The sequence below is a fragment of the Lepidochelys kempii genome, chromosome 6 (genome assembly GCF_965140285.1).
Source record: "Lepidochelys kempii isolate rLepKem1 chromosome 6, rLepKem1.hap1, whole genome shotgun sequence".
In the NCBI taxonomy this organism is placed as follows: Eukaryota; Metazoa; Chordata; order Testudines; family Cheloniidae; genus Lepidochelys; species Lepidochelys kempii.
The window spans coordinates 124,970,761-124,984,859 of NC_136385.1; the positions used below are offsets into that span (position 1 = coordinate 124,970,761).

General features: G+C 45.4%; 1 protein-coding gene and 1 long non-coding RNA gene across 5 annotated transcripts in view; one reads left to right on the top strand and one right to left on the bottom strand.

Moving 5' to 3' along the window:
- DLGAP5 (DLG associated protein 5) overlaps positions 1-9,497 on the top strand; it is a 47,379-nt gene extending 37,882 nt beyond the window's left edge. For 3 of the 4 annotated variants that reach the window (XM_073350056.2, XM_073350057.2, XM_073350059.2), the window contains 4 exons: positions 808-877; positions 1,992-2,247; positions 7,409-7,458; positions 9,024-9,497. In XM_073350056.2, coding sequence (XP_073206157.1) covers positions 808-877; positions 1,992-2,247; positions 7,409-7,458; positions 9,024-9,149 — 502 coding nt within the window. In that variant the 3' untranslated portion in view covers positions 9,150-9,497. Of the gene's footprint in view, positions 1-807; positions 878-1,991; positions 2,248-3,437; positions 4,620-7,408; positions 7,459-9,023 lie in introns of those variants that run through there. The other variant, XM_073350058.2, reaches the window with a different exon arrangement.
- Positions 4,939-10,430, bottom strand: LOC140913504 (uncharacterized). Its single transcript, XR_012159607.1, has 3 exons — positions 9,000-10,430; positions 6,191-7,264; positions 4,939-5,609 (listed from the first exon to the last, which is right to left on the bottom strand). It is a non-coding gene; the product is annotated as an uncharacterized LOC140913504 (long non-coding RNA).
- Positions 10,431-14,099: the final 3,669 nt, after the last annotated feature.

A 14,099-nucleotide genomic window follows, 5' to 3' on the forward strand; every position in this document is an offset into this window, starting at 1 on the left:
AAATGGGAAATGACTGCCCAGGAAGGAGTACTGTGGAAAGGGATCTGGGGGTCATAGTGGTCCACAAGCTAAATATGCATCAACAGTGTAACGCTTGTTGCAAAAAAAAGCAAGCATCATTCTGGGATGTATTAGCAAGAGTATTGTGAGCAAGACATGAGAAGCAATCATTCTGCTCTACTGTGCTGATTAGGCCTCAACTGAAGTATTGTATCCAATTCTGGGCGCCACATTTCAGGAGAGATGTGGACAAATTGGAGGGGGTCCAGAGAAAAGCCACAAGAATGATTTAAAGGTCTAGAAAACATGACCTATGAGGGAAGATTGGAAAATACTGGGTTTATTTAGTCTGGAGAAGAGAAGACTGAGCGGGGACATAACAGTTTTCAAGTACTTAAAAGGTTGTTACAAGGAGGAGGAAGAAAAATTGTTCTTCTTAACCTCAGAGGATAGAACAAGAAGCAATGGGCTTAAATTGCAGCAAGGGTGGTTTAGGTTGGACATTAGGAAAAACTTCCTAACTATCAGAGTGGTTAAGCACTGGAATAAATTGCCTAGGGAGGTTGTGGAATCTCCATCATTGGGGATTTTTAAGAGCAGGTTGGACCAATACCTGTCAGGGATGGTCTAGATAATACTTAATCCTGCTTTGAGTGCAGGAAACTGGACTAGATGACCTCTCAAGGTCCCTTCCAGTTCTATGATTCTATGATAACTGCAGAACAAACTATTTAATGGGGTCAAGGTTGGCTATGCCAAAAGTTGAGAATGGTTAGAGAGGACTGAATGTTCAGGTTTCTTTTTCAGTGGCTCCCCACTTGCAGAAGAACAATGCTCTGTGACAGATGGTGCAGCAGAGAGAACTAAGAGAACTAATGTGAGTTGTGTCTTCATTGACTAGTGCATGTATGTGCCTTAAAAATCTATCTTCAGTATATAAGAAACTGTTAATGTTTACCCCATAAATCAGTGAATACCATGGATTCTGAATCAGGAGAATGTACTTTCCTGTTCCTCCAGAGCGTCTGAAAGTTCGGAGAGGTGTTTGCATAGGATCACTAGTATTGAATGGCAGATTATCTTAAGCTTTGTTTCTTGTTTATATGGATCCACATTTAATCCTTTTTGGGCCCAGTTGAGTCCAACAGCATAAAGCCATTCTCCTACACACTACTAAAAATCTCCTGCATTGATTTTTATCCTCAGAATCTACTACACTTAAAAGAGCAAGCAAAGAATGTTCTTCCTGTTTGTTTGTTTCACCTCGGAGAATGTCTAGATGCAATATTATCTTTACCTGCATTTAACTTCTCCATGCACTTATTCCACATCACTGTCTGCAGAGGGGATCTTGTATATGAAACATTTGTTCAGTTATGACTGCCCCTCTTGTCTTCCCCAAGAAGTTTCTCATAGCTTTCCTCAGGGAGATAGCCTTGCCTATGGGACTTTTCAAGCTTCAATATTGCTCAGTATGTAGTTCTGTGCTTTTAGGAAACAATGTAGCAAGAGAACGAACTGGTTACCTAAAATACTCTTCAGGCACCTCTGCTAAAAGTGTAAATTCAGTTTTCTTCAGGGAGGGAGAATTGACCTTATATTTTCCTCTTCAAAATCTTGTCAAAGAAGCACCAAAGAAACTAGCTTACCTCTGAAATAGATCACAGCAGTGGACTTACAGAGGCCACCTTTTTTTTTTGGTCTTTTGAAGAGTCTCTTGTGTAAATGTACTAAACTCTAACAAATTATCCAAAGACTAACGCCAACCCACAGGCCTTGTATCTTAACAATACACATGGTGGAGTACCATCTTCCATGATCTCTTGGCCTGCACGTGTCCTGGCCCTCATGTACACTTTGTGCTTTCTTTCTGTTTCTAAAGTTGATACATTTTTCACTGACAACAAAACAAAAAGCCCAAAACAGAACTGAGTACTTATTTATGTCTCTCTTGCTATCTTACTTTCTACTTTTCCCTTTTAATTCTTCAGGAAACAAATGTAGCTGTTCTTGAGGTGTGTTTACACCCAGATGAAAGGAGGAGTTCAGGTCCTGTTGATTCCCAAGCGCTGGAAGATCCTGGCACTAAAATAGAAATGCCAGATGTTACAGAAGAGATGGAACTGTCTGCTACAGATCTTACGGGTCAAGACATTGTCATGCACAGCCCAGAAAAGAATGTCCAGCCAGAAACTGATTTCATTCAGGCTGAAAAACCAAACACACCAGAATATAGGTTCTCTTCAGGTGCGTTTCTTTATGGCTATTTCTCATAGTTTGTGTTTTACTGTTAGGATTGAGTCTTTATCTGATAATTTTAAGATTATTAATGGACCTTGTTAACACGTGAACTTATTGGTACAGGACTATTAGTCTCTCTAAGGGTATGTCTACACTACGGAATAAGGTCGAATTTATAGAAGTCGTTTTTTTAGAAATCTGTTTTATATATTCGAGTGTGTGTGTCCCCACAGAAAATGCTCTAAGTGCATTAAGTGCATTAACTCGGCGGAGTGCTTCCACAGTACCGAGGCTAGAGTCGACTTCCGGAGCATTGCACTGTGGATAGCTATCCTACAGTTCCCGCAATCTCCGCTGCCCATTGGAATTCTGGATTGAGATCCCAATGCCTGATGGGGCTAAAACATTATCGTGGGTGGTTCTGGGTACATATCGTCAGGCCTCCCTTCCTCCGTGAAAGCAAGGGCAGACAATTGTTTCGCGCCTTTTTTCCTGAGTTACCTTTGCAGACGCCATACCACGGCAAGCATGGAGCCCGCTCAGGTAACCGTCACCGTATGTCTCCTGGGTGCTGGCAGACGCGGTACAGCATTGCTACACAGTAGCAGCAACCCATTGCCTTCTGGCAGCAGACAGTGCAATACGACTGGTAGCCGTCCTCGTCGTGTCTGAGGTGCTCCTGGCCACGTCGGCTGGGAGCGCCTGGGCAGACATGGGCGCAGGGACTAAATTTGGAGTGACTTGACCAGGTCATTCTCTTTAGTCCTGCAGTCAGTCCTATTGAACCGTCTTATGGTGAGCAGGCAGGCGATACGGATTGCTAGCAGTAGTACTGTACCATCTTCTGCCGAGCAGCCATGAGATGTGGATGGCATGCAGTCCTTCTGCACCGTCTGCTGCCAGCCAAAGATGTAAAAGATAGCTGGAGTAGATCAAAACAAGAAATAGACCAGATTTTTTTTGTACTCATTTGCCTCCTCCCCCATCTAGGGGACTCATTCCTCTAGGTCACACTGCAGTCACTCACAGAGAAGGTGCAGCGAGGTAAATCTAGCCATGTATCAATCGGAGGCCAGGCTAACCTCCTTGTTCCAATAAGAACAATAACTTAGGTGCACCATTTCTTATTGGAACCCTCCGTGAAGTCCTGCCTGAAATACTCCTTGATGTAAAGCCACCCCCTTTGTTGATTTTAGCTCCCTGAAGCCAACCCTGTAAGCCGTGTCGTCAGTCGCCCCTCCCTCCGTCAGAGCAACGGCAGACAATCGTTCTGCGCCTTTTTTCTGTGCGGACGCCATACCAAGGCAAGCATGGAGGCCGCTCAGCTCACTTTGGCAATTAGGAGCACATTAAACACCACACACATTATCCAGCAGTATATGCAGCACCAGAACCTGGCAGAGTGATACCAGGCGAGGAGGCGACGTCAGCGCGGTCACGTGAATGATCAGGACATGGACACAGATTTCTCTGAAAGCATGGGCCCTGCCAATGCATGCATCATGGTGCTAATGGGGCAGGTTCATGCTGTGGAACGCCGATTCTGGGCTCGGGAAACAAGCACAGACTGGTGGGACTGCATAGTGTTGCAGGTCTGGGACGATTCCCAGTAGCTGCGAAACTTTCGCATGCGTAAGGGCACTTTCATGGAACTTTGTGACTTGCTTTCCCCTGCCCTGAGGCGCATGAATACCAAGATGAGAGCAGCCCTCACAGTTCAGAAGCGAGTGGCGATAGCCCTGTGGAAGCTTGCAACACCAGACAGCTACCGGTCAGTTGGGAATCAATTTGGAGTGGGCAAATCTACTGTGGGGGCTGCTGTGATGCAAGTAGCCCACGCAATCAAAGATCTGCTGATATCAAGGGTAGTAACCCTGGGAAATGTGCAGGTCATAGTGGATGGCTTTGCTGCAATGGGATTCCCTAACTGTGGTGGGGCCATAGACAGAACCCATATCCCTATCTTGGCACCGGAGCACCAAGCCGCCGAGTACGTAAACCGTAAGGGGTACTTTTTCAATAGTGCTGCAAGCTCTGGTGGATCACAAGGGACATTTCACCAACATCAACGTGGGATGGCCGGGAAAGGTACATGACGCTCGCATCTTCAGGAACTGTGGTCCGTTTCAAAAGCTGCAGGAAGGGACTTTATTCCCAGACCAGAAAATAACTGTTGGGGATGTTGAAATGCCTATATGTATCCTTGGGGACCCAGCCTACCCCTTAATGCCATGGCTCATGAAGCCGTACACAGGCAGCCTGGACAGTAGTCAGGAGCTGCTCAACTGCAAGCTGAGCAAGTGCAGAATGGTGGTAGAATGTGCATTTGGACGTTTAAAGGCGCGCTGGCGCAGTTTACTGACTCGCTTAGACCTCAGCGAAACCAATATTCCCACTGTTATTACTGCTTGCTGTGTGCTCCACAATATCTGTGAGAGTAAGGGGGAGACGTTTATGGCGGGGTCGGAGGTTGAGGCAAATCACCTGGCTGCTGATTACGTGCAGCCAGACACCAGGGTGGTTAGAAGAGCACAGGAGGGCGCGGTACACATCAGAGAAGCTTTGAAAACCAGTTTCATGACTGGCCAGGCTACGGTGTGAAAGTTCTGTTTGTTTCTCCTTGATGAAACCCCCCGCCCCTTGGTTCACTCTACTTCCCTGTAAGCTAACCACCCTCCTCTCCTCCCTTCGATCACCGCTTGCAGAGGCAATAAAGTCATTGTTGCTTCACATTTATGCATTCTTTATTCATTCATCACACAAATAGGGGGGTGACTACCAAGGCAGCCCAGGAGGGGTGGTGGAGGAGGGAAGGAAAATGCCACACAGCACTTTAAGCACAGCACTTTAAAAGTTTACAACTTTAAAATTTATTGAATGCCAGCCTTCTTTTTTTGGGACAATCCTCTGTGGTGGAGTGGCTGGTTGGCCGGTGCCCCCCCCCCCCGCCCCGCATTCTTGGGCGTTTGGGTGTGGAGGCTATGGAACTTGGGGAGGAGGGCGGTTGGTTACACAGGGGCTGTAGTGGCAGTCTGTGCTCCAGCTGCCTTTGCTGCAGCTCAACCATACACTGGAGCATACTGGTTTGGTCCTCCAGCAGCCTCAGCACTGAATCCTGCCTCCTCTCATCACGCTGCTGCCACATTTGAGCTTCAGCCCTCTCTTCAGCCCGCCACCTCTCCTCCCAGTCATTTTGTGCTTTCCTGCACTCTGACATTATTTGTCTCCACGCATTCATCTGTGCTCTGTCAGTGTGGGAGGACAGCATGAGCTCAGAGAACATTTCATCTCGAGTGCATTTTTTTTCTTTCTAAGCTTCACTAGCCTCTGGGAAGGAGAAGATCCTGTGATCATTGAAACACATGCAGCTGGTGGAGAAAAAAAGGACAGCGGTATTTAAAAAGACACATTTTATAAAACAGTGGCTACACTCTTTCAGGGTAAACCTTGCTGTTAACATTACATACATAGCACATGTGCTTTCGTTACAAGGTCGCATTTTGCCTCCCCCCACCGCGTGGCTACCCCCTCAAACCTCCCCCCTCCCTGTGGCTAACAGCGGGGAACATTTCTGTTTAGCCACAGGCAAACAGCCCAGCAGGAATGGGCTCCTCTGAGTGTCCCCTGAAGAAAAGCACTCTATTTCAACCAGGTGACCATGAATTATATCTCACTCTCCTGAGGATAACACAGAGATAAAGAACGGATGTTGTTTGAACGCCAGCAAACATACACTGCAATGCTTTGTTGTACAATGATTCCCAAGTACGTGTTACTGGCTTGGAGTGGTAAAGTCCTACCATGAAGGACGCAATAAGGCTGCCCTCCCCAGAAACCTTTTGCAAAGGCTTTGGGAGTACATCCAGGAGAGCCGCGAATGCCAGGGCAAAGTAATCCTTTCACATGCTTGCTTTTAAACCATGTATAGTATTTTAAAAGGTACACTCACCGGAGGTCCCTTCTCCGCCTCCTGGACCCAGCAGGCGGCCTTGGGTGGGTTCGGGGGGTACTGGCTCCAGGTCCAAGGTGACAAACAGTTCCTGGCTGTCGGGAAAACCGGTTTCTCCACTTGCTTGCTGTGAGCTATCTACAACCTCATCATCATCTTCTTCGTCCTCAAAACCTGCTTCCGTATTGCCTCCATCTCCATTGAAGGAGTCAAACAACACGGCTGGGGTAGTGGTGGCTGAACCCCCTAAAATGGCATGCAGCTCATCATACAAGCGGCATGTTTGGGGCTCTGACCCGGAGCGGCCGTTCGCCTCTCTGGTTTTCTGGTAGGCTTGCCTCAGCTCCTTCAGTTTCATGCGGCACTGCTTCGGGTCCCTGTTATGGTCTCTGTCCTTCATGCCCTGGGAGATTTTGACAAAGGTTTTGGCATTTCGAAAACTGGAATGGAGTTCTGATAGCACGGATTCCTCTCCCCATACAGCGATCAGATCCCGTACCTCCCGTTCAGTCCATGCTGGAGCTCTTTTGCGATTCTGGGACTCCATCATGGTCACCTCTGCTGATGAGCTCTGCATGGTCACCTGCAGCTTGCCACGCTGGCCAAACAGAAAATGAGATTCAAAAGTTCACGGTTCTTTTCCTGTCTACCTGGCCAGTGCATCTGAGTTGAGAGTGCTGTCCAGAGCGGTCACAATGGAGCATTCTGGGATAGCTCCCAGAGGCCAATACCGTCGAATTGTGTCCACAGTACCCCAAATTCGAGCCGGCAAGGCCGATTTAAGCGCTAATCCACTTGTCAGGGATGGAGTAAGGAAATCGATTTTTAAGAGCCCTTTAAGTCGAAATAAAGGGCTTCATCGTGTGGACGGGTGCAGGTTTACATCGATTTAATGCTGCTAAATTCGACCTAAAGTCCTAGTGTAGACCAGGGCTGTATGGGGTGGGTGCAGTGTCAGTGTCTATTTGGCATTTGCACTGACATCCTTGTATTACACTGGATGCACAACGGCAAACAACCATACTACTCAAGAGGTTTTTTATGGTATAATCTTCAATAGGGTGTGTAATCCCGCTATAAAAAGCAGAAGCAAAGGTTGATATACGCTATGAAAACAAACTGAAGTCAGGAATAGGTACAGAAAATGTATAGCTTTTCCAGCACTATTAAGCAATGGAGTGTAACTTTTCAATTTTGAAATGTGGTCTTATTTTCCAGATCTTTTTCATAGCGATTTCATCTCTAGTGATGGAACTCCTTTTGACGTGGTAGGTTCACCTTTAGTCTGACTTGACTAAAACAATCCATTTACATGGCAACACCATTAAACTTTCATATGAAATGGCTTTTGTAAAATTCCCTGAACTACTGCAATGAATTCAACTCCATAAAAAGTCAGTTGAAAGACCTGGTTACTCAAGTGCAGTGGTTCTCAAACTGCGGGTCTGGATTTGAATGGGGTCACCAGGGCTGGCTTAGACTTGCTGAAGCCCGAGCCCCACTACCCAGGGCCAAAGCCTGAGGGCTTCAGCCCTGGATGGCAGGACTCAGGTGGCAGGCCCCCTGACTGGGGCTGAAGCCCTTGAGCTTCAGGTTTGGCCCCCCCCCACCTGGAGCAGTGGGGCTTGGGCTTTGGCCCGTCCCCCAGGGCAGTGGGGCTTGGGCGGGCTCAGGGTTCAGTCCCCTGCCCCAGATCGTGAAGTAACTTTTATTATTAGAAGGGGTTCGTGATGTAATGAAGTTTGATAACCCCTGTTCTAGTGAATGCAGCCCTTTGTGGTGACTCGAGAACAGCTTACGTGGATCCGGATAAAATAGCTCAAGATTTTTGTAGAACAGTTGTCTAACTCCTGTCAAACTGCTTGATCCTTGACTTGGTCAAACTGCCAAACATCCAGAAAATCTAATTAGTCTGAACCCTTAGTGATCTTCTCCCTCATGAAGAGTTGAGGCATGATAGCTAACCAGGTGAAGGCTTATTTCCTTCTGTTAATACCTGCTAAAAATGGATCATATGCTCCTCACTTTTTGCCTTCATCTGTCCTTTTTCCTTCCCTCTTTCATACGAGACTGCTTCAGGTCTCTATTCTCCCTCTGCCTTGGTAGCTCTAATATTTTCTCGGGCTGAAATTGTCAAAAGAGCCCCAGGGGAAAGTTGGTGTCCAAATCTAGGGGATTTGGGTGCCCAGCTCCATTGGCTCCTCTGAAGATCCCCACCTTGCTACTGTAACTGGTCCCCTTCTCTCCAAAACTGAGCTGATACTTAAACTCTCCTTATGTGATTGGAAACACAAGCCAGCAAAGTGCTGGACCAAAGAGGAGGTCCCAGTGACATTGGTAAGTTGGTTGGGGGGGGGGGGGAAGGGTTGATTCGTGGGTGTTGCTTTGGAACAATGTGAAGTACAACAGCTATCACCACATTTGAGCCGAGCTCTCCATCCGATGCTTAACATTTCTAGCCATGCTGCCGCTTTCGGCACTCTTAAGGGTTCTGCTAGCAAAGCCTATGTTTTACCTTTAAAGCTGTGATGATTAGTGCCCATAGTACTGAATGAGGGGATGAGAGAAAATTCCCTTAATAAAATCCCTGTGTCAAAACATTGTCCCCCACCTCTTGTCCCAAGGGCTTATACATGTCTACTATTCATAGACACCTACACCATGCATAAACACTTGATTGACCATGACAGCTCCTGTCAGTCTGGCATTAAATCATTGTGCTAATCAGTAGAGTAATCTGCTGCTGTAATATAAATTAGTGACTTTTGTTATGTGCTGTAGGCTGGATAACTGTTGCTTGAACACTTACTTCACACTTTAATTTCCCCTACAGCCAAGCCTGGATTGCAGCCTCCCCTTCACGCCAGTCAGGAATGAAGCACAGAAGGTTGCTGCAGCTGAAATATGCAATGATCTAATTGTATTTTCTCCTTTGTCTCTCCCCTCTGTGGAAAAATGAAGACTGACTTTGAATTCAGAATGTGTAAATTACACTAACTGAATACACAGAGGGACATCTGAAGTACCAGGATATTACCCTTGAGAACAACTGTGTACTGAGTAAATGTGTCTAACCTGGTATTTAAATAGTAGAGCTACTTATTAAAAAATTTTTTGTAACATTTTATGAAGCAGATGACGTTGCAATTTGATAACTGCTGTACAGTAATTGCTAGGGAGGGTGATAAGTAGACCTGCTGTATCCGTAGTGACTTGCATGATGACTCTCCTATTTAGGGATAATATATCATGTCTAAGCTTTCACACATGTCCTATCCACTCCATGGTATAAACTTTATTTTATTCAGTTTTTGCTTTTCTCCATTTCTTTCCTTACCTCAAAAAATAATTCATGTATAAAATATGGGGCATGCTTTGTGCAGTCATTGTTAGTGTTAGCTGCACCTCTATCCCCTTTCTGGTCTCTGAGTGCACCCATTCGGGCCCTTTGTCTTTACACTCTGGAATTCCACAGTTCTCCCACACTTACACCGAGCCCTGGGATAGTTCGTACTCTGTGTATTGACTGTGCTTATTCAGCAGCTCTGACGGGGGCTCTTTTTAGGAGTCAGCCATCAGTGACCAAACAGCTTTCTTAAAACAAACAATATGTTGGTTTTAACAGTAGGAACAAAGCATTTGAAGAGGATTTGAAAACAGGTGTGTATGAGTATGGCTGATGGCACCTGAGGCAAGTTTTCTTCAGACTCCCCCAGCAAGTTCTTGTATGTCACCCTGATTTCCCCAAACTCCCCCTCCATCTTGAGAGAGAGACTCAAACTTGCCACAGTTCTTTGATCTCCTGTGTTCCTGAGCCTTTGCCTGTCTTGGCATCAGCTCTTAACAAGCCACAAGTGGTTATGGAGCAGTGGCTTATCCTGAACCCTTCCTTTTCCTTATTAGCCCCCCGTTGAACTAGATCAATATATTCATACAGCAAACATCCCAGTAACCAAGGCAACATCCAGTATTCATAAATTATTATAGATCAGCTCCAATTGTCACACATCATTTTAAAAAAAGTGACTTTTAGCCTCTTCATTGTCTAATTGTCAATCTTGTATAATTAAAATACCAATTCTCCCCTAACTTTACTTCAAAAGCTTAGTCAGATACCTAGTATCTTTCCATAGTTACAATGCTTTCTGCTGCATCTCGCCTCTGAAGGGGTATCTTATTTCAAAATGTTAAGCTGAAAGTGCTGTATTCATGACACTAGAGTCGGGTGTTGAACTAAAGATGAGGGTGCTAACCTGTCTCAGGATTGCTGTGCTGGTCCACTTGCTGAATTCGGTCCCCAAGGCAGATAGCCATCTCCATTCCTCTTTTACAGAGGACAAATTTCTTGCTCAGCTGAATTCTTAAAAATCCTGTGTAGTAAGGAGTGTTGGAGAATCATATGTGAAATGTTAGTCTGTATATAATAGTGTTAAATGGTGGGGGGGTTCTGATGACCCTGTCCTTCTGGGCTAGCACATCTCACCTGCTGACAACTCAAACTGCCTGCTCCTTACTATGTAATGTCACAATTAAGGCATAACTGTTAGTTGCCTTAAGTGGACAACTCATATATTACATATGACTCATCCTTGATAAGTTTGTAAACAGGTTCCCTAAGGGTTTCTTTTAAAGTAATGCTTGTCCTGATGTTCTTCATGTGACTTCAGATTGCAGCTTTCCTGGGGAGTGTTGCATGTGAATGGAATCAGATCTGAAAATGGACGCTGTAAGATTAAAGGGAACATACAACTTTAACAGATCCCCTCAAAGAAATTAACCAACCCATAAGCTCTCCTTCCAGCAGGGTGTAGGAGGAAATTGTTTAGCTAAACTTTATGGTAAAACCACCTGGAGATGAAGGATAGTCTAGTAGCTAGGGCACTCTGCCACTGACTTCCTCTGTGACCTTAGGTAAGTTGCTTAGCCTCTCTGTGCTTCAGTTTCTTATCTATAAAATAAGGATACTAGTCCTATCTCACAATGGGGGTTTGAGGTGCTCAGGTAGCATGGTAATGGAAGATTTAAGTAATGCTAATTTGTATTGCTCACACCTTCAGCCATCTTATTCTCAGGCTTCAGAGTTCTAACCTCCTTGAAGTAGTTGTGGCATAACTTGCCATACCTTCCCCTTCATGAACAAGGTCAGCTCCCAGACTGCTGCACTGGGCAGCACAGCATGGGGAGGAGGTGACCAGCCCTCTGTGGAGAAAGAAGTGGTTCGGGACTATTTAGAAAAGCTGGCCGAGCACAAATCCATGGGGCCAGATGCGCTGCATCCGAGAGTGCTAAAGGAGTTGGCGGATGTGATTGCAGAGCCATTGGCCATTATCTTTGAAAACTCATGGCGATCCGGGGAAGTCCCGGACTACTGGAAAAAGGCTAATGTAGTGCCCATCTTTAAAAAAGGGATGAAGGAGGATCCTGGGAACTACAGGCCAGTCAGCCTCACCTCAGTCCCTGGAAAAATCATGGAGCAGGTCCTCAAGGAATCAATTCTGAAGCATTTAGAGGAGAGGAAAGTGATCAGGAACAGTCAGCATGGATTCACCAAGGGCAAGTCATGCCTGACTAATCTAATTGCCTTCTATGAAGAGATAACTGGCTCTGTGGATGAGGGGAAAGTGGTGGACGTGTTGTTCCTTGACTTTAGCGAAGCTTTTGACACGGTCTCCCACAGTATTCTTGCCAGCAAGTTAAAGAAGTATGGGCTGGATGAATGGACTATAATGTGGATAGAAAGTTGGCTAGATTGTCGGGCTCAACGGGTAGTGATCAATGGCTCCATATCTAGATGGCAGCCGGTATCAAGTGGAGTGCCCCAAGGGTCGGTCCTCGGGCCGGTTTTGTTCAATATCTTCATAAATGATCGGGAGGATGGTGTGGATTGTACCCTCAGCAAGTTTGCAGATGACACTAAACTGGGAGGAGAGGTAGATACGCTGGAGGGTAGGGATAGGATACAGAGGGACCTAGACAAATTAGAGGATTGGGCCAAAAGAAATCTGAGGTTCAACAAGGACAAGTGCAGAGTCTTGCACTTAGGCCGGAAGAATCCCATGCACCGCTACAGACTAGGGACCGAATGGCTCGGCAGCAGTTCTGCAGAAAAGGACCTAGGGGTTACAGTGGATGAGAAGCTAGATATGAGTCAACAGTGTGCCCTTGTTGCCAAGAAGGCCAATGGCATTTTGGGCTGTATAAGTAGGGGCATTGCCAGCAGATCGAGGGCCGTGATCGTTCCCCTCTATTCGACATTGGTGAGGCCTCATGTGGAGTCCTGTGTCCAGTTTTGGGCCCCACACTACAAGAAGGATGTGGAAAAATTGGAAAACATCCAGTGGAGGGCAACCAAAATGATTAGGGGACTGGAACACATGACTTCTGAGGAGAGGCTGAGGGAACTGGGATTGTTTAGTCTGCGGAAGAGAAGAATGAGGGGGGATTTGATAGCTGCTTTCAACTACCTGAACGGGGGTTCCAAAGAGGATGGATCTAGACTGTTCTCAGTGGTAGCTGATGACCGAACACGGAGTAATGGTCTCAAGTTGCAGTGGGGGAGATTTAGGTTGGATATTAGGAAAAACTTCTTCACTAGGAGGGTGGTGAAACACTGGAATGCATTACCTAGGGAGGTGATGGAATCTCCTTCCTTAGATATTTTTAAGGTCAGGCTTGACAAAGCCCTGGCTGGGATGACTTAGTTGGTGATTGGCCCTGCTTTGAGCAGGGGGTTGGACTAGATGACCTCCTGAGGTCCCTTCCAACCCTGAGATTCTATGATTCTATTAGAATGTACAGAGGCAACCTTTCCTAGGAGAGCTTGGCCTGGCCAGATCCTTCTCTTTTTAGAAACCTAACTGTGCTCTCTTCTCCAAGACCTACTTAGTATATAACTGTAAGTATTTGAAGTTAAGTCTTAGAAACAAAAATGGGGAAGGGTGAAAGGCCACCAAGCCAGCTCCTTCCCATTTGGGGTGATCAGTGTATTCTCCCCACCTCTTCATGCAAGACTTCCTCTTGAAGTTGGAGGTTGCCAACAGCCCCAACTCACTGTTAATAAACGTAGAGAGGAAAGGAGAATCAGCTTGTCTGTACTGTATTTTTTATGACGTAAGTATCTACACACTTCCATGGTGCTTGAGTAATTTCAGGGTGGATAAAAATCAATGATTTTTTTTTAAAAAAATCTTTTTTTTATTTAAAGTGGATTTTTTTGATAAACTTTTTGAGGAAAAAACCTATTTAAAGATATATTCTCGCTCAAAGATATCTCATCATGGAATAGTATTCTATAGTGTGAGACAATATATTCATGTAATATTTAAGTAACATTTTGAAAATGAGTTCCAAAGGTTCATGGATTAGGGACCCAATCTTATGGAGTTCCAGGGGCTTCTGTATAGATTACTTAGGTTAATCTTCCTATCTACCCAATGGGACTCAGTACTCAGTCTAGAAGATACCATCAGAGATGCTTAGTTTTGCAGTTCTCAAACTGTGGATTTGTCTCCAGAGGTAACATGCTTGTTAACAGCAAAAATGTTTTAAAATCAATAATATATAGAGGTGAGAAATAAAGGACCTCAACTCTATTGTCCCTCTGGAAACTTGTGTACACAGAGTCAATTCCTTACCTCTCTCTAAAAGTGCAAACTTTCAAAAAGTTCAATGAATAGAAGATTGTTGGGGGTGGAATAGATCTGGACGAGGAGAAGAAGTCTGGACTTAAATGTGAGAAGTGAGGAACCTGTGCTTGTTTTGTTAAAATATGTTTGCTGTTGAAGAAAAAAATCCCGAATACTCAATGTTTTTTAGTTAAATAAAACAATTTAAATGTCTGTCTGGTGATTATCTCCTCCATATAGCATGGCAAGAAAATCCTGCAAATATTGATTGATCACCTCCCAGT